Below are 21,649 nucleotides of genomic sequence, written 5' to 3'. Positions count from 1 at the left end.
ACAGTACATGTATACTAGTCCCCATAGGGATCAAAGTAAAGATTCAGCCAGTAATAAGTAGAGTTCAGTGAGGGATCAACACCTACGACCTCTCAGATTTAGACTGCCTATCACTTGAGTGACTTGTCACTCTGGGTCCCACATTTGTTTCTTCCTGCATTTCAACTGCAAATACATTTCAATGAACCGAGGTGTCAGATCAATATTTGCTCATGCTGTGTCCTAGGCTCCTTTCCTGATTCCCTGCTATACACTGATGTAGATGAGGTTGTCTGTTTATATGCTGATTCTCTGCCTTACCCTCACTTCAGACAGTCTCCTTTTGATGGAGGTGGAGTCTCCTGATGTATCAGACCAATGCTGTAGCTCCTCCCCTGCAGACATCAGCCAATCAGTGAGCTCCCTGATGGCCTCCAGGTACTCCTGGTGCTCCAACACCACGGCCTGCGCCCGACGTACTCTCTCCTACACAACAGACACAAGAAGTCAGAAAAGACTGTGGCGTAAGAATGTCAAGTGCAAGGCAAATCAATGTACTTGTACATTTTTTGCAGGGGTGTAATGTTATTAAAATGATAAACTAAGCTGAAGAGATTTAAGAATTTGTAAGGAAGACAGCACTCAACTCTCATATCATATGGCTTTTCCTGTTTGTATGAGAATTCAAAATTTAACAAAAAACATCCTCCATACCTCCACCAAGGCTGTGAGATCATCAAACTGCACCTGCAGCTGGGTGCGGGCACCGTGGTTAAAGCTGGCATCCCCGGTCTTCTTGAAGAGCTCCCTGGCCTTTTCCTCCAGGCTGGACAGCGCCACCTGGTGGTCCTCCAGGTCAGCCAGCAGGGCTCTCAGCCTGTCCAGCTGGGAGGCCTTCTCCCTGGGCCCTGGCTGAGGGGTGAGAGGGGCGCACACCTCCACCTCCACGGCCTCCATCCAGCACCGCAGCTGGGCTGCACTGTCCAGGTAGCCCCCCCACTGGGACACGGTCCACTCTAATCGGCTGGAGGGGAGAGAGCGGATGTCATTGTTAATCTATCACTGGCACACATGGGAAATATACTGGATGGAACAAACATACAGTACAGTACAGTATCCTACATGGACGTAGTTTGTAAGGTGAAAAAGTAATTAAGTAAACTCAGTAACGTAATCTGATTACTTTGAGTTAGTTTTGTCCAGAGAAAATGAAGTTCAAGAAACAATAAAAGCTAAATTTGTTTTTCCTTTTCTGAGTAATCCAACAAGTAATGACCTTTTTTATACAAAAGTATCTGTAATCTGATTACTGTAACCTCAGTTCATGTTCTGTACATAGTAATGTTATAGACAAACACATAATGTGTATGTTCTGACTCTACTATATTGGTACTGTTTGTACTCCAGGATATTGCCCAGAAACATACACTGTGTGTAACACTGGCTTATCCCCTTTAATAGGGTGATTCAAACACACACAGACGCAGATACACACACACACACACACACAATTTTCCTTGCCCCATCTGTTCCCCCTGCACACACCAATAACGCCAATATCCACACACTCACACACACATGCACCTCTGTTTCACCTGCTACCTCTTGCCCCCCACTGTCCCTCTCTCCTTAAAACACAAACACGCCCCATGTGAGACCCACCGTTTGCCATCCGCCATTTAGTCCCTAATGAGATCAATTTATTCTAGCAGGAGGGGCGATAATTGCTCAATTAAGTGCACACACAAGCACGCTCACACACACCTGCATACATGCATGCACACACAACAACACACGATAAATCAGATACATCAGTCAGGGTTACAAAATGAGACAAATACTTCTCATTATGTACTTAACCTAATAGTAATTAATGGCACTGAGACATCAATCTCACATGATGAAAATAACCTGTTCCCATGATAGAGGATTTTCTGGCACACAGGTAAATGGCCTATATAACGCCCAAGGCTTTTAATGACACATTTAACAGTATAAAAAGCAGAAATAAAGAGTGGCTAGAATGAAAAGCGAATTTGGCCAGTTACATTTAATTCTACAATCATACGATGACAGAAAAAAGTTAAAGGCAGTTTCTGTGTGCTACAAATGTGGACTTAAAAGTTATCAGGACATCTTATCAATATTGTGCTATTAGATTATGTCGCAGGCGAGGGTTCCCTACCTGTGGCAGCTCATTGCGGTCACTAGCAGCGTGGCCCACGCATCCTCCACTTCCTGAAGCTGAGAGCGGATCACTTCCTGCCCGGCCTCCCCGTAGCTGCGCAGCGCCAGCTCACCCTTACCCATCGCCATGTTCAGCTTGACCTCGCCCTCGCCCTTCAAAAGCAGGATGTCCTGTGCACACAAAGCGGGGTTGGGGCGAATTGGATTTGGATTGGACATTTTGGATGGAAAACTTTCTCAGGCAAATAGCCCCCTCTTGTGTTTACATCATCAAATTGCAACAGAATGCTGTCCAAGAAAGCTTTGTCAGAGTAAAATGAGCACAATAACAATGTTATCTGTGTATGTGAAAAATGATGAATAAGTGCATATGATAAAAGATTAGAGTAACAATCACTTTAAATAATATGTCTATGTATGCAGTGTTTTGATTGTACAGTGATATAGTCTACTGCCTATCCAAGTTCACTGTCCATTTGCATTGCATGTGAAGTCCTGCTGTCCCTGAACCATGTTGTGTCAGTATCTACTGTGAAACTCATTAGTTGTCAACAATTGTCAATATGTCTTTGCATCATTGCCATCAAGACAAATTCCTGTACATTTATGGTACCTGGCTATTAAAACAATTCTGATTTTAATTCCAATCTCACCTGCACAGTCTCCAGCCTCTGCTCCAACTGCTCTTTAGTCCCCATGGTGCTGTCTACCGTCCCCAGTCTCTCCTGGATCTCCTCCAGCCAGGCCCAAACCCCCTGGAGCGTCTCCCCAAAGGCCTGGCACTCCTGGCAGCCTCGGAGCCTCTCCCTGGCTGCCTTGAGCAGGGCCTGGTGCTCCATCTGGAGCTGGCCGGTCACCCTCACCTCTCCTTCTGACCCCCGGCCCGCTTCGGACAGAGACTGGGCCTCCTGGCAGAGACGCTCCACAGAGCCCCTGGCAAGAGACAGTCTTACGTTATTGTTCATATCAGAGTAGTTGAAAGTCAAGATCTCAAAGAACTGAGGTGGATGCTATGGCGTTCCACCGAGCCTCTACACACACACCTTCTTGTTAGCAGCTCCTTGTGGAGGTTCTCCATTCTCTCCAACTCTTCGGTGCCATCAGGGGCTCCTTGCTGGCTCTCTGCCACGAGAACAGGCTCCTTTTTCAGGCTGAGCTCCATCTGCTCCAGCCAGCCTCTTATACCCTCCACACAGTCATCAAAGCTGGAGAGGAGAGGAGAGGAGAGAAGAGAAGAGAAGAGAAGAGAAGAGAAGAGAAGAGAAGAGAAGAGAAGAGAAGAGAAGAGAAGAGAAGAGAAGAGAAATGGGTGGGCATATTATATAAACATTCACATAACTTGATTCATATTCATATAGATACATACTCAAACACTAACATTCACACTTGTTAGAGACACAACAACACTGACTCACCGTTTCAGAAGGTCAATGCTCTCCTCCAGGTCTCGTTGGTTCTGAGAGCATGCGTTCAGGTAGCTGCTCCACTCTCTCTGACAGGAGGAGAGATGCTCTTGGACCTGTGCAGCTCCAGCCTTGGGCAGGTGGAGCTGGAGCTTCTCAGCCTCCTCACAGACCTGCGACAGACGCTGCTCCCCCTCTGACGTACGCTCCACTACCACCTGTGGATGTAGGAGGGGGAACATGTGGCTGATTAAACCTGATGTGTCCATGCTAAATGTTCAAGAGTCAACAATCAGTTGTATCCATACATAATTTAGGAAAAGGTCAGAGCTCTGTTCATATTTTTCAGGTTGATATACATGAACAAGTACAGATTCTGTGCAGTCCCATAATGCATTTATGACAGTGGTGTATTCTTTCTAAATATGTGTGGCAATTATGTAGAAATTCACAGCTATGGTGTAAAATTAATTGTTAAAGATAATTTTAAATATTCACAATGATAGAACTTTAACTTGCTATTATTTTCTCAAGTGCTGTAAACCGTGACAAAGTTTGATAGCATACAGGTATAGAGGAGTGAAGTGAACTGAATTTGCCTCTGGGTAATCACAGCGCCATACTGACAACGCTGTGGGAAAAATACAGACCGATACATAACAGTACCTTCAGCCTGTGCAACTTGGCTCCGAGGATGGCAACATCTCCTGATTGGTTAGAAAATTCTTTCAGCTCCGCCTTTAGCTCTGCAAGCCAGGAGTGGAAGTCTTGGACCAGCTCTGCTTCGAGGAAGAGAAAGAGACGACGACAAGAATCAAAGGCTGAGAGGAAAAGATCGAGAGAGAAGTTGAGGGGAAACTGATGCGCGGGAGATGGGAGGCAGAGCGGATGTGAGAGGGAAGGAGCCAGGAGGAGGAGAGCGGGCAGAGGACGACGCGCCGAGGCAGATGGGATGTGTGGGTGTGTCCGCACGGTGCAGCGCCGGGTTGCCTTGGCAACAAGCCCAAAACGACTCCCTCGAGAGCAGATGTGACGAGAGCGACATTACTCTCCGAGGCACAGGTGTGTGTCGGCGCAACGAGAGTGCACCAGCATGCCAGACGGTGTGCGTCAGTGTAGTGTGTGTTGTAGTGGGCGGTTTGAGAGTGCTCTAGGGAAAACTTGTGGATAATCAAGACTAAGTGTGTTACACCGCTACCGTGTAAAGACGTCGCATCATGTTATGTTGCATTTTATTGGGTGACTATAAGATATTTAGCGTTATTTGAAATTTTAGTTCTCATCAGGGAGTCAGTTATGGTGGCTACTTCAGTGCAATTACAGTCAAATAAATCACTCAACGTATTGGATGAAAGTAAAGAAAAATAAATCCCTTTTGGAAACAGTTTCATCAGCCATGAAACTGAGTCTATCCATCCTAAATCGAACTCCCAAAAACAGAATCTAACCCCAAAATCCAAAACAAAGTGCCCAGTCACATCCCTTACCGTTGAAGTGGAGCTGCAGTCCGTCCTGCAGGCTGCCTCTGGTCCTGGCACAGCGCTGGGCCACGGCCTCTGTCCGCTTGGCAATGGAGGTGAGGTCGGAGGAGAGGCGAGACAGCTCCTGGGACGGATGCGACCTGCACAGAGCGCTCAGAGCCTCCCTCGCCGAGTCCATGTCAGCCCTCTGCTGCTGCACAACGCTCTGCAGGTCCTGAAACCCAAGTGGGGCGAGAAAGAAGAGGCAAAGACTTTACTTTGCTTCATCATCATCATCATTGGATTTTGCTTTGCTTTATGATCACTGGGGCAGCAGGTTTGGTGGCATGAGTTGGGAGACCGTCCTTCAACTGGAAGGTGAAGGTTTAAACCCGTGATAAAATCCGCCCTGCTGAAGTGTCCTTGAGCAAGGCACTGAATGCCTAGCAGCTTCAGGGGTTTTATTCTGTAGCTGACCTTGACCTCTGACCTCCTTGCAGAAGGGAGCAAACGAAGAGAGAACTTCTCCTTCAGGAATCAATAGAGTATCACATAAAAAGGTTCACATTGTTGTGCCTGACTATACTTTGGGCAGGTGCTAAAAAATTAAAACAAGAGGCACTTGAGCTTCCTTTTGCCCCGCCATAATCACCATGATATATTAAACATAACAAATTATGCTAATGAGGCAATAAATAAAGCTAATGAATGTATTAATTAGCAAATATTTCTATGTCAACATACTTGTCTTCACATAAAACATGGGGCATTAAAATGAACTCTGTATCTTAAAGCATTAAGGAGTTCTAGTAGTCTCAAGAAAATCTGTTTTTCCTCATTAATATGCAAATTTATGCAGCAAGGTACTCCAAAATCTAATTAGATCATCTACTCTATAGGGAGAACCTGTGGTGTCAGTATGTCAGTAAGTTTCTATCATGTATTGTTCTTGAGTTATTGTGTCGACACACAGACACACAGACGCCTCCATGACGACATCATGTCCCACATACCATGTATCATGATGACAAAACATAGAAAATGAATGGTACCAATGCATCATTTCATTATTACCACAGATGACAGTAAAAGGAATGATAGCGCCATACCTTGACTGTACCGATGTCTTCTGGGGAAGTGGCTTCAGTGAGGTCAGACAGCGAACCCTCGACTGTCTCCAGCCGCTCGGCCATCTGGGACATGAGGTCCTCCAGCCGCTGCTTCTGGAAGCTGAAGTAGGTCAGAGCGTGTTTGGCCTGGTTGTACACCTCCTGGGCATGGGCCATTTTCTTCCTCAGGTCTGACTCCAGGACCTAGGTAAATGAGACACATTTAACTACATTATACAACCAAAAATATGGCGTAAACACCTTAAAACTTACTTTATAAAACACTTTATAATACAAAAGGATGTACACTGGCATGTGCAATATTCTGTTTTTTGTTGATTTTACTGGGTTTTTTTATCGTTTTACCGTTTCCACTGCACATATTGACAGCTTGTGTATATCCTATGTTGAATGTATAAAATTTGGCACTTTAATGTATGAATGCATGTGTATGTCAATGTTTGAATTATTGTAAGGATGCTGTTAAGTATGTCTTGGAGATGGATGTAATGTGATGCAATGACTCTGAGCCCAAGAAACATTTCCCCAAGGGGACAATAAAGTATATCTTAATCTTAATCTTAAAAGAGCTAGAGCTGAGAATAATATAGCCCAGTATTAGACTGCAAGCTGTGGAGAGTATATTTCCTTTTCCTTTCCTTATGCCATATTTTGACTTGCTTTAATGTCATGTTTTTGTGGAGCTGTGCTTTTATATTCCTTTTATGTTTGTTTATATTTTGTTATTATATTTTTGTTTTGAGCTTTGTAGTAATAGGTCTTTGAGCTCCACACTTAAGAAATAACACAGAAGATGGAGTGCTATATCTGCAGCCCTGGTGCCAATAAACACAATACAGCACAACTTCAAGAATGTTATTGCTTTTATACAACATTTACAACATTTTTACAATAATATCAAACATTAAACAAAGATACAAGCTTTGTATTTTGGCCATCTGCCGACAAATAATTAGTTCCTTGTTGCTAAGCAATAAAAAATCTTGCTTGATTCATTCTATTCAAAGTTTAAATTAAATGTAAATTAGACGGAGTGATACAGAGTGGAACGCCAATCATGTTCAATCACAATACGTCAGAAACAAATGTTGTATGTGGAAGTATTATCATTATTATCATTATTACTGCCGGTAGTAGCAGCAGCAATAGTTAAACTAAAGGGCAAGGGAAAGCAATTATTCTTTTGCTATGATAATTTCTCAGCAAAGTCCCATTTCTGCTCCCCACAATATTCACCTGCAGCTGTATCGGCGTCTCCTGCAGCTTGGCGAGCTCCTTCAGCTCCGTCACTCTCTCCTGCAGGGCGTCCAGCCGCTGCTCCCTCTTCTCCACTTCAACCTGTTGTTCAAAGTGCGGGGCATTACACTCACACCGAATCCCCCGAGCTCTGAATATTACACCGCTGACATCATTCACACGCTGATCATCTAACCTGAAAAGTGGCAAGGCGGGCCTCTGTCTTCTGCTTGTCACTGAGATTGGCGACGCCGTCAGTGAGGTCGGCGATGGAGGCGGCGGTCCATTGGTCGATGTCCTGCTCCATGGTCTTGAGGTCGTCCCATAGGGAGACGCAGTAACCCAGTCGCTCTGTGTTGGTTTGTATTCTCTCTGAAACCTGGAGGAACAGAGACCAGCAATCAGGACATAGTAGATATCTCTCTCTCTCTCTCTCTCTCTCTCTCTCTCTCTCTCTCTCGTGACAAGGGCTGGTACAGTATGCTACTGGGAGAAGGAAGGAGAGGGAGACTTAATTGGTTCGACAGATGCGGAGATGAGAAGTGAGAGACAGACAGAAAGGCAGATAACATGTCTAGACTTGTTTATATTTCTGTCTCGTTTGTGACAGCTGAGCAGCCAGCCGAATCCCACAAGGGGAGAGAAAAGTAAAAAAGACGGAGAAAAATACAGACAGAAACAAATACGCTTAAAAGAGCACCAACTCGAGTGTTTGGCAGTTCTGGATTGTGGGCTTTATAATTGATTATTTAACATTTTTCCTACTAACAGGAAAAAACTGCACAAAGCCCCTCATACTCTTCATAATCTTTATCGTATTCCAGCTCCAGACTCAACACTATTAGCATTTGTTTTAACCTGCGTGGAGTACCAGGCGGGTGGGGTTTATAGGATCAGGACGATTCAGTGATGGATATGTTGTCTCGCACTCACTGATTTGCCCTGTGTGACACCTAAGTAGAATAAAACAAATCCTGCAAAATTAAATATTTGAAAATGCTATTTAACCTAGATCTAAATTATAAACTACCTACTCATTTCTACTGTCAAAACCTCCCTACTTTAAATCTTTACTAAAACATTTGGGAGCCATGAACTTCCCAGCATCCCTCACCTCCAGCCACTGGTCTCTCAGTATCTCCATGTCTCTCTGGATGGAGTGTGTGTCGCAGCTGGGAACCTTCTCCAGCTCCCTCTGCAGGTCCTCCACTGTGCTGATGAGCTGGTCCATGTCCTCCTGTTTATCTCTCAGCTCTGCCTGCACCGCCTCATGCTGGAAGCACAGAGCAGGATGGAGATGCAGTGACAACAAACCACCACTAGAGGGAGAAATACAATCTGGCAGGGAATTCGGGGTTTTACTGCCAAAGTGTGATTCTATTTCTGAAAGTTGCAGTGGAGTCCTTTGACCCATATGCAAGTAGCATCTTGAGTGCTACTACTCAGTCTAAATATGAACTAACAACCACAGAATTATACAGTGCAGGGATTTATCAGAAAGGCAAGCAAATCCAAGGCACTCTTTGTGGAAAAAAAAAGTTAAAAGGCCTTTAATCCATCGTCTTTTTCAACAAACAGGGTTAAAATTTAAAAAAACTCACAATCCCATTGGACACATAAAATTGTTTGATACTTTTTTTGTTGCTCTGCTGTGTTCCTTGATGAAGGCCAAGGCCGAAATGTGTACATTCCTAACCCTGTGCATCAAACAAGCCAACAGATTAAAAGCTTTCCACTCTACACTGTCAGAAAAAGCAAAAGTGCCACAAAAACTCATTTTCTTGAGAGAAAGGAAAGGCTCTGACCCGTGCGAAAGTCCTCTTGGCCTCCTCGGGGTTGTGGTTATGGTCGGGCAGATTGTGAGCGACAGCCTGGGCGTTCTCCACAGCGGTGCTGAGGATCGACTTCAGGTTGTGGAACTGACGGAGGAGATCGACCAAAACTCCACTCAGCTCCTGACTGCATGGGGAGAAAGAGAGAAAAAAGACAAAAGGGATTACTTTTTGACTGGCAGTGGATGTTAGATGGTACAGATAGAGTAGGTTCTATAATTGCATTAAAGTGATACATTTTAAATTCTGATCAAAAACATTTAGAAGTGTTTCTCTTTTTGGGGTTTTAATGTTTCTATTGTTTGTCAGAACAGATAGAAGCAGCGGTCAGCATGCATTATATTACATTGCAGACAGCAAAGGATTATAATTACGATAAACAAATCTAATTCTCTCCCTCCCTCACCCATCGGTGATGAGAGTCCTGACGCTCTCCCAGGCGGTCTTCACCAGGGCCACCTCCCTCACAGCCTCCCCGGCCAGCTCGCTGTCTCTCTGGGCCAGCTGGCTTCCCCTCTCCTCGAGCCACTGCTGGGAGTGCTGCAGGGACTGGAGCTCATCCTCCAGCTGGACGAAGAAACGCAGCCTGGGGGAAATAGGTGCAGAGGAACACAATGAGGATTACCAGCCCGGTTCCAAACACAATACATCTCATTTTTCCAGGGACCGAATTTAAAGATGCAATCCAAATTGTATTTGTCGATCGAAATTTTGGGGCAACAGGGTTTAAACAGGGGTGTCATGCTGCGTTTGCACCAAAAGGGATAAACCTGCATGCGTAGACATCATATTATTTCAGTCAAATCTGGTTTTTAATCCAAGTGTCCTAATAACGGTTTAAATACCTGTTTTGAAAGGCCTGTACGGAGCTCTCTCTGGCCCCCTCTTGCCTCGCCTCCTCCTCCAACTTCCTCAGACTCTTCATCACCTCCTCCCTCCTCTCCCTGAAGGAGCTCCACAGGGCCCCTAAGGCCTCTGCTTCACTTTGCCTCCACCCCAGACCCCTCTGCACCCCCTCTAGAGCCATCATGAGGGCCACAGCCTGTCCCCTGCAGGACGTTCTCCCCTGGGGTTGGCCCACGTCTCTGGGGCCCCGCCACTCTGCCCCGCCCAGGTGGAGGTGCGCCTTGGTCAGCCGCCCATCTAACCCCACCGCCTGAGCCTCCAGCCGGGCCACATCACCGGCCGCTTCCCCCAGTCCGCTGTGCAGCTCTTCGGCCTTGGAGCGGTCCCAGCTGCCCCTGCCCTCCACGGCCTCGTGGAGGCGCCGTACGGCCCCGGCTGCCGCTCCGTGCTTCTCGAGGAAAAGCCCCAGCTCGGCCAGGCACTCCCCACGGAGGAGCAGCAGCCGCTGGGATTCGCTGAGGGGCTGCAGGCAGTCCTCCCTCCGGCCCTGGAGCTGCTGCTGGGCCTCTGGGGTGGAGGAGGGAAAGAGGGAGGACTCTCTCTGCTGGAGGGTCTCTCTCAGCGATGCATGCTCCTGCAGGTTTGCCTCATGTTCCTGGGAAAAGATGGTTCAATTAGATCTGTAAATTTCTATAAGCTTCAACAGCAACCAATATAAAATTATATCTTGCACAAATGCTCTATTTCTTTATAAAAAGTATTATAAAGGAGACTACTAATTACAGCAAATTACTGATTCCTCACCTTGAGGTTAGCAACTGCAGCCTCCAGGTCGGCGATATCGACCTGGGAAGTACTTCTGATGCCGGACAGGAAGCTCTCACTCCACTGGGTCAGGGTCAGCAGCGCCTGGTCAAACAGCTCCAGCTGTGACAGCTGAGACTGCAGCAGCTCAAGCCTGCAGAGACAAGGAAGACAGTATGGAGGAAGAAAATGTCTCACTGTTTGGATCGGTGCATTCTTGGAAAGGTGAATGAATTTAAATAATCTGTATAATCATCTAAAACTAGACAATTACCTGTGTGCTATGCTGTCCTTCAGTGAAGTGCATCTCTCCTGCAGTTGTGTGAGATCATCAGTGAGCTCTTGGATACATGCTTCAGGCGCTGTGGGGTACAGACACAGCCCCAGACTCACTAGACCCTGAAGCAGAGCATCATGGGATGGTGCCTCCTTCTGCATGTCCTGTACGGATGAATAAAGCATTTATTTAGAGTTTGAAATGTATCTATTTGCATACATAAAAATGTTAAAACACAAAAAAATAAAAGAAAACATATTGTATAATAGGTGAGATAAAAATAAAACTCCAAGAGTCTTATAAAAACTCACTTCAAAAGAACAAACAAAGAAATCCACCTTGATGACACACAAAAATGCAAGTGAACTGGATAACAGAAACCAAGTGACAAACAGAACAAACATTTCAGCCTTAAAGCAGCATCTTCTTATTTGTGTATCATTATTATGAAAGATCGGCTGAATTGAAACAAGCAAGGAATGTTAAAAAGATTTACCTGTACGTTTTGTAGTTCATTCCTAAGCTTTACTTTGTCTGCAGGGAGTAGGTGGGTGTCGGGACAGCAGACAGACTCACACCTGTCCAGCCAGCTCTTGATAGAGGAACTCTCCTTTTCAAATCTGGAAATACAAAGAAGGCACAAGTATTCAAATCAAGGGCAATTTATGCTACACCATATATCCCATATTTAATACGATGAGTATTGATTGAACAACAGATTGATACAAGTAAGAACCTACGATCTTATAGTACACACACACACACACACACACACACACACAGGGATACCGTGTGATACTGTGTGTTATTGTTATCTGACCATGGCTCAGTATCAGTGACAGGGTCATAATAGGGCAGCCATATCTCCCCAGAGCACCCAATGCTGTACGTAATCCCTCATACATACACCTGCAGGGAAGGAGATGAGGTTGACTATATGGAAACACACAACCACACACACACACACACACACACACACACACACACACACACACACACACGTCAACCTGGTATAGTTGAAGTAGAGGCAGTAGAAGTATAATCCATTTAATTTAAGGCTGTCACTCTGGCTGTGCAAGAAGTGGGCTAACAAGCAAGCATCCAAAGCTTAAGCACACAATTTAACAAACACCATGCGACCGGATCATTATTTTTTTCTTGCCGACTGATACAAATAATGAGAAACAATCACGGCAGTGAAAGTCTATTGAGGGAACAAAGGGAGCCATAAGAAAAGAGTATTATTCCGAGAGAAATGCGGTGGCTGCCTAGGGGACAGAGGGAGGCAAAGACAAGGTCCTGTTGCTCTACATTACAAAGAGATAAGGGAGCGATTCAAGGTACAGAGGAGAAAATCGGCATACACAGGAGGATTCAGGATAAAGAAACAGCTGATGAGGAGCAGGAAAGAGCAGGAAAGAGAGGGACAGGAAAGAGCAACGTCTTGAAAATAATAATCGGAAGGATGTATTACGGGGGTGTGAATAAAAAGGCAAAAACTGTAAGGACAAAACTGTAAAACAATGATATCCCCTTAAAGGTGCAAGGGAGTTCTATGTCCAAAATGGATTAGGACCAGGTGTATTGGAAGTAGCATCATACCAAACTACAGGAAGCAAAGTGTGGGGTGTTCTTCACTGTGTTTGATATGACAAACACACCTGAAGCGGTGAAAAAAGGGAAAAATCACACCTCTGGGCATTAGAGAGACACAGAGCAGACACAGGGAGCGCCCTTCAGCCCAGCAGGACAATTGACATCACAGCAAACGGCTAAGAGCCGGAGCAGCTGGTAATACTTTCTGGTTGAAATCCTAAGTAAGCTCCTGCTGACAAAACAGAGCCCCTTTTCCACACGATAACAGAGACAATTTTCCTTCTATCTCCCATGACTTTTCTCTGTGATTCTGTCCACAGATCTTTCTATCATCCAGGTGTTATTGCCTCAAAAGTTAGACAGCAGGAATCAAGTCCAGATATCTGATGTGGTATTCAGCCGATTGCCGAGTAAGGGTGGTAGTTGGAAAAACACTAACAGCATGGCATCAGCATTTACTATAATACTGGTAGTTTTATTCATGATCTAATATTTGTCTCTTCTTTTCCAGACAAATATGCATGTGCAAGCAGTGTTTCTTGGTGTAGTTTCTTTCACAGATGGTCCAATTTTCCAGATAAATACACAAGCATGGGCATGTTTTGCTGTTAATTGTACCTTTGCCATAGTGCTAGAAGGTTCTCAAGGGTAGCTTGCTTTTCTGTGGCCTTTTCCATGTCCTCTCCCTGCTGCTTCTGGAGGTGAGCCACCTCTTCCTCCAGCTGGCTCCCCTCTCCAAGCCTCTTCATGGCCGAACACAAAGCCATCAGCCTGGGCTTCAGCTGCTCCAGAGCCTGGCAGACCTCCTGGAGAAAAGACAAAAATACACACATGTACTCGTAACCCAATGCCAAAGAGTATGTTCAACTGCAGTGACTATTATTCAAACACGGTGGAACCCGACTGGACCAGAATGGATGGATTTTTATTACAATTTTGGTAGCAATTTTAAGTTTTAGTTTGGTTAGGATGACCTCAAATCTTCAGTCCCATATCAAGCCCTATTTATAGCTTAACACAGCAGAAGCCAAGCGGACCAGAATGGATCAGATGAGTTTGAGTTGGTTTGAGCCGAACTTAAGTGTTCACTTAAGTGTTCAGGGCAAATTTTCATAAAAAATATATAAGTAGTTTTAGGCTTTAGTCAGGTTTGGTCTCAAAAAAAGCTATAGGTCTACCCTTCAGACTCCTTGGGTTTTAGTGAGGTCAACCTCAAATTTTCAATCCCATGTAGTCCCATCGAGCCATATTGCTGATACAGTAAGACTTCATTAGTGTGTTTCTTACCATGTGTTCCTGGAGGCTTTTGTAGGTCTCAGATGATGATATACAGTATGTGATTGGACAGTCCAGCTTCTCTTTAAGGTCACTCATTGTTTTCTTCACCTGATGATGACAAAAACGTCTCTATCAGTTATTCAAATAATAAGATCCTGTTCATTCTCAATTACCACTTCTGCACCAAACTTCACCAAAGAGTCACATATATAATTCTATTATGAGTTGCTGTATACCTGTTCCAGGTTGTCGTTGTATCTCTGCCTGTACGAGGCGCTCTGGTTGAGCTGACCACCCAGCTGCTCCACTCTCCCCCTCAGCTCTTCCCAGTCGCGCCCCGTCTGGGCCAGTCGTGCCCGGATACGCCCGGCCTCGCCAGGGGTCATGAACCCCGACAGGGCCTCGCAGTCCGCCTCCATGTGGGCCAGGACCGCCCGCCTCTCCTCTAAACCTGCCCCCACCGCCTGGAGGGACGCAGTGGGAGAGAAATGACAGTGAGACAAAGTAAAGGATGAAGGCATGAGCTGGGACAGATACAGTAAACAAGACAGACAGTGAGTGGAGGTGATAGGAGAGAAAGTAGAAGAATAAGAGTTGATAAGGAAAGTCTTTCAAGCAGATAGGATCTCTGTATTGGCCTGATGGAGATGCTGTTATCTTTAATCTTCAATATGTTCTTCAATATGCTCTATTTATTGTATTTTTATTTATATCCTCATCTTTGCTGCTGCACTGACCCAATTTCCTCTGGGGGAAAGATATATTTTTCATCTTAATTCATCTTAATCTGAATAATCCCTCAGGCAAGTGATACATTACTGACACAAGGCCAGACAGCTTTTTGAGTCTTACTCATTTCACTTGAAGCTGCTGTAAACAAGTACAGCTTCTGCACAGTCCCAAGGCAAATTTGTGTGAATGATTTACATTCCTTTCTGAATATGACAAGATGATTGAAGTGCCTCACCTCTGACTGACTGACTTGAATTGGGAAAACAAACAAGTTACATAATGAAAGGATATGAATGAAGGAGACGAGTCCCATACCTCTACTGTGCTGATGTGTTTGTCCAGTGGATCAAAGGAGGAGGCGGGGTTGACATTTTCTAGCTCTTTCTCTCCCTCTGCGATCCAACAGGAGAAGGCCTCTGACTCACTGCTGAAACGCTCCCACCACACACACATCATCTCCAGCTGGACAACACTGGAAGACAGGAGATTAGGTGAGATCCATTTTGTCAAATATGTATAGGCTCAGACACACTGACACACACGTGTACACCAGCTCAAACGGTAGGTCAAACATCAGAGATTTAACAGACGAGCACATACACTACATGTTGGTAAAATTATTAATTTTGTAAATTTTAGACTCTTTTTTTCACCAGGCACTTGTCAAAATGTGTGAAAGATTTGTACTGGCACTTCCATTAAAAGAAAATGCCTTATTAAAGAGGCAATAAGTAAGATTTTTATTGCCCTGTAGCACAAAAAGACCATGATATATCTGTGGGGGTTGATAGGGTTGTTGATCAATACCAATGACTCAGCGATTAGTTTGCCAAGTGCTGAGATTTCTGGCTTTCAAAAACTCACTTTCTGGCCCGAACTCCCTATTTCAGCAACAGAGGCTTCATTCTCCACCATAACAGCAAATGACAAAGCAGTATTACTGTTACAGCATTTTGCATGGTGATATATTTCCTCTTCGCTAGACGTTTCTGTTGGATACTTGCTCTAATTAGCTAGCTTACTCATCGAAATCAGAATTGTGAAAATGTGACTTTTTGTTTGAGTTAATTTCAGGCCACTGTAATTCAAGGGGACGGGGCGGTTGGAGGAGAGACTTGTGTAGGAGGAGATTAGTTCTGTTAACGTTGTTGCAATTCCTACTGGTTGCCAATAGAGGCCGATAAAGGTCATAGATTACTTCATGTCATTAGCATTTCTCAACACTGGGTGCTGTTGGCCACAAGCTGTAGAACTGTAGAAACTGCTGTGACTTAAATTCAAAATAAATGGGTATCCGTTTAAGAACGTAGCACGTCATTATGCATACTTCTTTTTGAGGCGGTCTTGCAGCTGTGTGATTGCTTCTCTGGTGGACTGGGCCTGCTGCAGAAGAAGAGTCTGGTTCTTGGGTCCCAGCTGAATATCTACTGCCTTCTCCAGGAGGGAATCTGCTCGTACAGCACTCTCCACAACCCTCTTGAAGAGCTCCTACAGGCAGGAAAAAAGTTAAAACATGAGCAATGCATATGCACACACACACATTCAGGCACACACACACACACACACACACACCTTGTTGTGCTCCAGTTCAGTGCTCAGGCTGTCCAGGCTGTTGAAGAGCAGTTCTTTGTGCAGCTCAGTGTCGGTGCTGCTGATAAACCTCCAAACTGTTCCTCTCTCTGCCTCAAACTCCTGCCAGGCACTCAGAGAGGCCTTCAGATGAGCGGGAAATAACAGAATAATATCAATGGGTACTCTCATAAATTATACATGTACACTGTCAGATACAGACACACACACAAACGCACATACCCTTATTTAAAGTCACACTTTTTAGCTCATTCTAATTAACATGTTACACTACACTTATTTGACAATTTATGCCAAAAAATTACAAAAATGATATTTTATTGTGTTTCTATATCAAATTCTCATTACTTTTGCTTCCTGGAAAATGAAAAATCTTTAGTGGTAACTTCATCGTGTACCAGGAGCCGTACATAAAAATTTAAACCATCACAGATTTTTGAACAGTCCCACCCCTCTGCCCCTCCCATCAAATAAAACTTTGTTTCTCTCCCTAACTGATATCCCATTGGTTTACACTTTTGAATGATCTCTCCCTGTGTTATGTCCCGCCCCAATAATCTGTTTCAACAGGAAATACATCACATTAAGGAAGCAAGATGCTCTCAAAATGTATTGCTGCACTGCATTATGGTCTATTGAGGTTATTGTCAGTGGAGAAATTGGTATCTCTGCCTCTTCTACAATGGATTTCAAAATGGTGCCTAGAAAGAAGCCCTTGCTCTATAATTCTGTAGACTGACACCAAAACCTGATGTTTATCATTTATGTTATTTTTCTGCTATTAAACATTGTAGCTGCACTGGAAATATCTCAACATGACGTCATGTTGTCTACATTTGGCCACTTATCTGGGGGAATAAGAAAAATACACCATCAAACAACAGAATGGATCCAGAAATGCCAGGTACATCGTCAATAGCTGTTTTTTTTAACAGTGTTAAAGTGTTTTAGGGTGGATTTTCCCTTTAAATACAAACCCATTACCCATACCCATTATAGGCATAGACATTTTCATGCAGACACGTGTTGATTGTCTAATCAATGACAAGACAGTGATAGAAGTGTACATATAAACCCCAGGGCAACAGAGACAAACACCAGTTAACATACCACATAGCAATCAATAGCTGGTTAATGCTAGACACGGACCAATCATCGATCACGACGGGCATGTGCGGACAGATCAATGACACTCTCACATGCAAACATTAACACACTGACGTGAAAAGCCCATGTGAGCCCATCAGTCGGTCTACCTGCAGATTGTGCTCCTGTGCCCCTGCTTTGCGGTCCACCTCTTTAAAGGCTCCCTCCAGTTCCCGTAGCGACTGGCTAAGCCCCTCCCCCTTCTGCAGCTGGCGGCAGTGGGACACCAGAAGCTCCGCCTCCCTCCTGTCAGCGTGCAAGCGCTTTAGGTGTTGCTGTAACACACACACACACACACACACACAAGGAAACACCGCGTCAAATGACAGCCAAACCAGTTGAAAAGATCACACTGGTTTACTGTTCAAGAGACTTGTTTTGGGACACACACACACACACACACACACACACACCTGGTGGATGAGGTAGAGCTGCCTGGCCTCCTCCAGGTTCTCAGCGTCCAGGATCCTGCTGGTCTGCTCCTCAGCCTCCCGTCGCGCCCTGAGGACCTCCTCCAGAGCACCGCGCACCTCCTCTCTCAGCTCCTCACACTGGAACATAGCGGAGCCCTCCTCACCCCACTGTGAGAGAGGGGAAATGAGATTCAGACAGCATTGAGAGAAGGATATATAATAGAAGAGACAAATAATAGAATTTACCGAACTATGCAGCAGTACATCAAAAAAACATATCTCGCGTATGGATTTCAGACAAGGAAAGACTAGGACAGAACAGAAACTTAAGCTAAAACTAAAAAAGCTAAAACAGCATATAAAGCCAGGTCCCAGAGCAAGATGAAGTAATCACTGCCTAGTCAATTCTTTCTTTGAGCACTCAGATTTTGCCAATGATTAATCTTCTGGGAGCTTTCATTAGTCTACATTTGCATTAGATCCTGCGAGCTAATGGAGTTAATTCAAATGAGGTTTCACCTGACAGAGTGAAGAGAAGAGCGCCCTCAGGTCAGTAGAGAGTTTGGCCAGAGCTGCTCTCTGTCTCTGGATCTCCAGTTCGGAGCTAACCTCCGACAGACCAGTCAGACGGCTCTTGAGCCACAGGAGGCTCTCCTCTCGGCCATCGACGGCTTCCTGCAGAGCCTGGAGTTGATGGAATTGAGGCACAAAAGAATGCAGGGTTACTGAAGTTGAGCTGCTTTGAACCTTGACCTAATCTCTGCCCTGAAGAAATACGCTGGCTCACCTGAACCGCAGCATCCACCTGCTCCTGTTGGCCGGAGTCTCTTGCCGTTTCTCTCAAGAGCCTCACCTGCCTCCTCTGAGACGAGAGCCAATCGGAAAGCTCACAGAATCTGCAAAGAGGAAGCAAACCTTGTCATAATGTAGTAATGGCAAGGTCAGACCGGAGTCAATATTGATGTAAGGACTTGGAGAAACGCCTCTTTCTCCGTCTATCCTCACCTCTCGTTCCACTCCCTCCATTTATCAGGGTGCTGCTGCAGCTTGAGGTGGGTGCTCTCGATGTGCTCTGCGACCTCTGCCACAGCCCTCCTGGTGGAGTCGAGCGCTCGGTAGGCCGGGTCATTGTCCGGCAACATGTGACACAGATCCTCCATGTTCATAATCCTCTTCTCACACAAAGTCAGGGGCTTGCGTTCCCTGAAGAAAGTCTGGGGGTGAGAGAGAAGGAAATGTTGGACTTGGCTCCCGACATGATGAGTGATTTGATCTTTCTCTTTTACTCTCACTCTTTTAATCACTGCCCATTTGTTATCTGTCTGTAAGATTCTCCCAAATCCAAGGCTCACCCTGTGCTCTTTGATCACTCGCTCACTGGTACAGGTGCTAGAAAGGGCCTGAATTTCTCTGTCCAGCTCTGTCCTGCAGTCTTGTAGGACCACATCCACATGACTTCGCTCCACCTCCACCTTCAGACGGAGCAGGTGGGACGGCACCTCGCCCTGGATGTCCTGTAGATAGACGGAGAGCATAAGAGAGATAGTCTTATGAATAGGGCTTTATGTATTCCGTACATGTACCCCCAAATTTTCAGAGACAAAATTCCCCCCAGAGACAACGTGAGAACACGCTGAGAAGGTTTCAGTTTAACCTAACTAGGAGAAGCTAATTGGAAAGAGACTGGAAGAGACTCTATCAAAGCTAAAGGTCTGCGTAGTTAAGTTAATGAAGTATGGACTCTGCGCCCCCAGAGAGTTGCAGTAATTAGTGAGAGTGTTAAAGCATGGTGACCCCTGACCTTCCAGTGTTTGTGCAGCCGGCGGACAGTCTCTTGCAGCCCCTGCTGCTCCTCCTCCGGCAGGATGTCTGTCAGCTCATCACACGCCTTCAGGAACACGCTCAGCACCCGCTGGTCCAGCTGACTAAAAAAATCCTGGGAAGGAGAAAAAACACAAGATTGAGGCGAGTGAAGCAATGCTTGAGTTGAAATACTGCATTTCATATTAGACTCAGACTGCTTGAATTAATCAAAGGACATAAAAAAGAGATCATTTAGGCATCTGGCAATCTCAAAAACCCTAAAATCAACAGGCATTTAAAAAAAAATTCATAACAGTTCAGTTGATTCATTGGCACAGACAAAAGCCATTAGAGATACACACCTCAGTAAAGCTGGGCAGAATAAAAAAAACACACTGACAGCATACACACATATCCAACATGCATAGATTACCATCCAAAGCATGTATTTTGAGCTCATCGGTGAAACAAATCCTAAGAGCTATTTTGCTTTTACATATTTGGCTGTCTTTACTGTCAACTGACTGTCGGGTGAAAAAGTAAGACTTAACACCAACAGGCATACTGAGAGACTAGTATCCCTACAAACCAGCTGTACCCCACAAGTACCTGGTTTGCGTGTGTATTTCTATCGTGGGAAGCTATAGGTTTGGTCTAACCGTGTGTTTTTTCAGAAGCTCCTCAGGGTCTCCAATCTCTCTCAGGCAGCCCTGCGCCAGCCTCAGCACCCTCTCCAGCTCCTGACGCGACTCCTCAAACCTCCTCCTCAGGCAGTTGTTGGCCTCCTCCTGCCTCCTCCACTCCCCAACCTCCTTCACCAAAGCCTGAGAGGAGGGACAGGACAGGTAGCAGTGAGAGTGTTTGGTCTCATTGGTGATATGGTGTAATTATATTATTTGTCTTACATGAAGCAAATGAATAATGAGACACACGAGGAATGCCAACCTGCATTGTTGCCTCCTGGGTGTTATAGTTCTCTTGTAATGCGATTAATTCTAATCAGCACTCAGTTTCTGTGTGGCATTATGGGGGTGTGTGCACACAAATTGTACATGTATGTGTACTGTATGTATACGACATGTACGAGTGATGCTAACCTGTGCTGAGCCCTGTATCTCGGACACTCTCTTTTGCAGGAGGGACTGGTCGAAGTTTCGGAGCACCTTACTGGTGGAGAGCGCCCTCTGCAGGGTGTGGTGGTTCCTCTCAATCACTGACAGACAACGTTTACAGCTCTGCTGCTGGTTGAGCAGGTCCTGAGGAAACAGAGGAAACAATGTGTGGCATACAAACAACTTAATGAATACTTAAGTGTGTTGAAAACGGTGCGATAAAATATTCCAAAATAAGCATCAATCATTCCATTCTTATCTGAATTTTCACAGCAAAAAAGTTATAATTAAAACAGGATATAATGACAAAATTGAAGAGTATTTTACTGGATATTTTAAGGGGAGTGGGCAGCGGGGAAGTAGTAAGGGAGACAGAGAGGGGGAGACACAGGAGAGAAAGCTCTGATGGGATTTGATCCTAGATTTTCATGGCAAAAAGGCTAGAAGCAGGTTGTAATGACAAAAATGAAGATGATTTTACTGGCCTTTAAGGTAATGGGCAGTGGGAAAGTAACGAGGGAGACGCAGGAGAAAAAGCTCTGGCGGGATTTGATCTTAGGCCAGTGGGGGCCACATGACTTAACCCCTTAACCACATGTCCAGTCCTTGCATTGCGGCGTAGTCGTCATATCTAACCTGCCACTTGTGTTTGTGCTGAGTCTGGGCCTGTGCGTCCGGGTCTCTGGCAGCAGCAGTGATGCGACTGGCCCGCTCCAGGGCTTGGTAGAAACCAGTGATGTGCTTCTCCATCTCCTCCAACAGCGGCAGTAGGCCGTGACACTCCCTCACCAGGGACGGACACCGCTCCCTCACCTGGAGACAGAA

General features: G+C 45.2%; 1 protein-coding gene across 1 annotated transcript in view; it reads right to left on the bottom strand.

The window, feature by feature from the left end:
- The window catches only part of syne1a (spectrin repeat containing, nuclear envelope 1a), a 133,699-nt gene that overhangs the window by 89,078 nt on the left and 22,972 nt on the right, over nt 1–21,649 (bottom strand). The window contains exons 19-52 of the mRNA XM_078290084.1: nt 21,461–21,637; nt 20,810–20,968; nt 20,372–20,536; nt 19,711–19,845; nt 19,262–19,423; nt 18,915–19,123; nt 18,697–18,805; nt 18,429–18,593; nt 17,910–18,077; nt 17,607–17,771; nt 16,333–16,473; nt 16,088–16,248; nt 15,076–15,232; nt 14,265–14,492; nt 14,038–14,136; nt 13,369–13,556; nt 11,651–11,774; nt 11,152–11,318; nt 10,878–11,031; nt 10,073–10,728; nt 9,634–9,813; nt 9,201–9,354; nt 8,510–8,668; nt 7,592–7,774; nt 7,396–7,497; nt 6,139–6,342; nt 5,057–5,264; nt 4,236–4,348; nt 3,582–3,787; nt 3,210–3,371; nt 2,820–3,099; nt 2,165–2,337; nt 694–1,003; nt 301–465 (exon numbers count right to left, since the gene is read on the bottom strand). Coding sequence (XP_078146210.1) covers nt 301–465; nt 694–1,003; nt 2,165–2,337; nt 2,820–3,099; nt 3,210–3,371; nt 3,582–3,787; nt 4,236–4,348; nt 5,057–5,264; nt 6,139–6,342; nt 7,396–7,497; nt 7,592–7,774; nt 8,510–8,668; nt 9,201–9,354; nt 9,634–9,813; nt 10,073–10,728; nt 10,878–11,031; nt 11,152–11,318; nt 11,651–11,774; nt 13,369–13,556; nt 14,038–14,136; nt 14,265–14,492; nt 15,076–15,232; nt 16,088–16,248; nt 16,333–16,473; nt 17,607–17,771; nt 17,910–18,077; nt 18,429–18,593; nt 18,697–18,805; nt 18,915–19,123; nt 19,262–19,423; nt 19,711–19,845; nt 20,372–20,536; nt 20,810–20,968; nt 21,461–21,637 — 6,288 coding nt within the window. The remainder of the gene's footprint in view (nt 1–300; nt 466–693; nt 1,004–2,164; nt 2,338–2,819; nt 3,100–3,209; nt 3,372–3,581; nt 3,788–4,235; nt 4,349–5,056; nt 5,265–6,138; nt 6,343–7,395; nt 7,498–7,591; nt 7,775–8,509; nt 8,669–9,200; nt 9,355–9,633; nt 9,814–10,072; nt 10,729–10,877; nt 11,032–11,151; nt 11,319–11,650; nt 11,775–13,368; nt 13,557–14,037; nt 14,137–14,264; nt 14,493–15,075; nt 15,233–16,087; nt 16,249–16,332; nt 16,474–17,606; nt 17,772–17,909; nt 18,078–18,428; nt 18,594–18,696; nt 18,806–18,914; nt 19,124–19,261; nt 19,424–19,710; nt 19,846–20,371; nt 20,537–20,809; nt 20,969–21,460; nt 21,638–21,649) is intronic.

This window comes from Centroberyx gerrardi, chromosome 18 (genome assembly GCF_048128805.1).
Source record: "Centroberyx gerrardi isolate f3 chromosome 18, fCenGer3.hap1.cur.20231027, whole genome shotgun sequence".
In the NCBI taxonomy this organism is placed as follows: domain Eukaryota; kingdom Metazoa; phylum Chordata; class Actinopteri; order Beryciformes; family Berycidae; genus Centroberyx; species Centroberyx gerrardi.
This window is presented reverse-complemented; position numbering and strand designations above follow the sequence as displayed.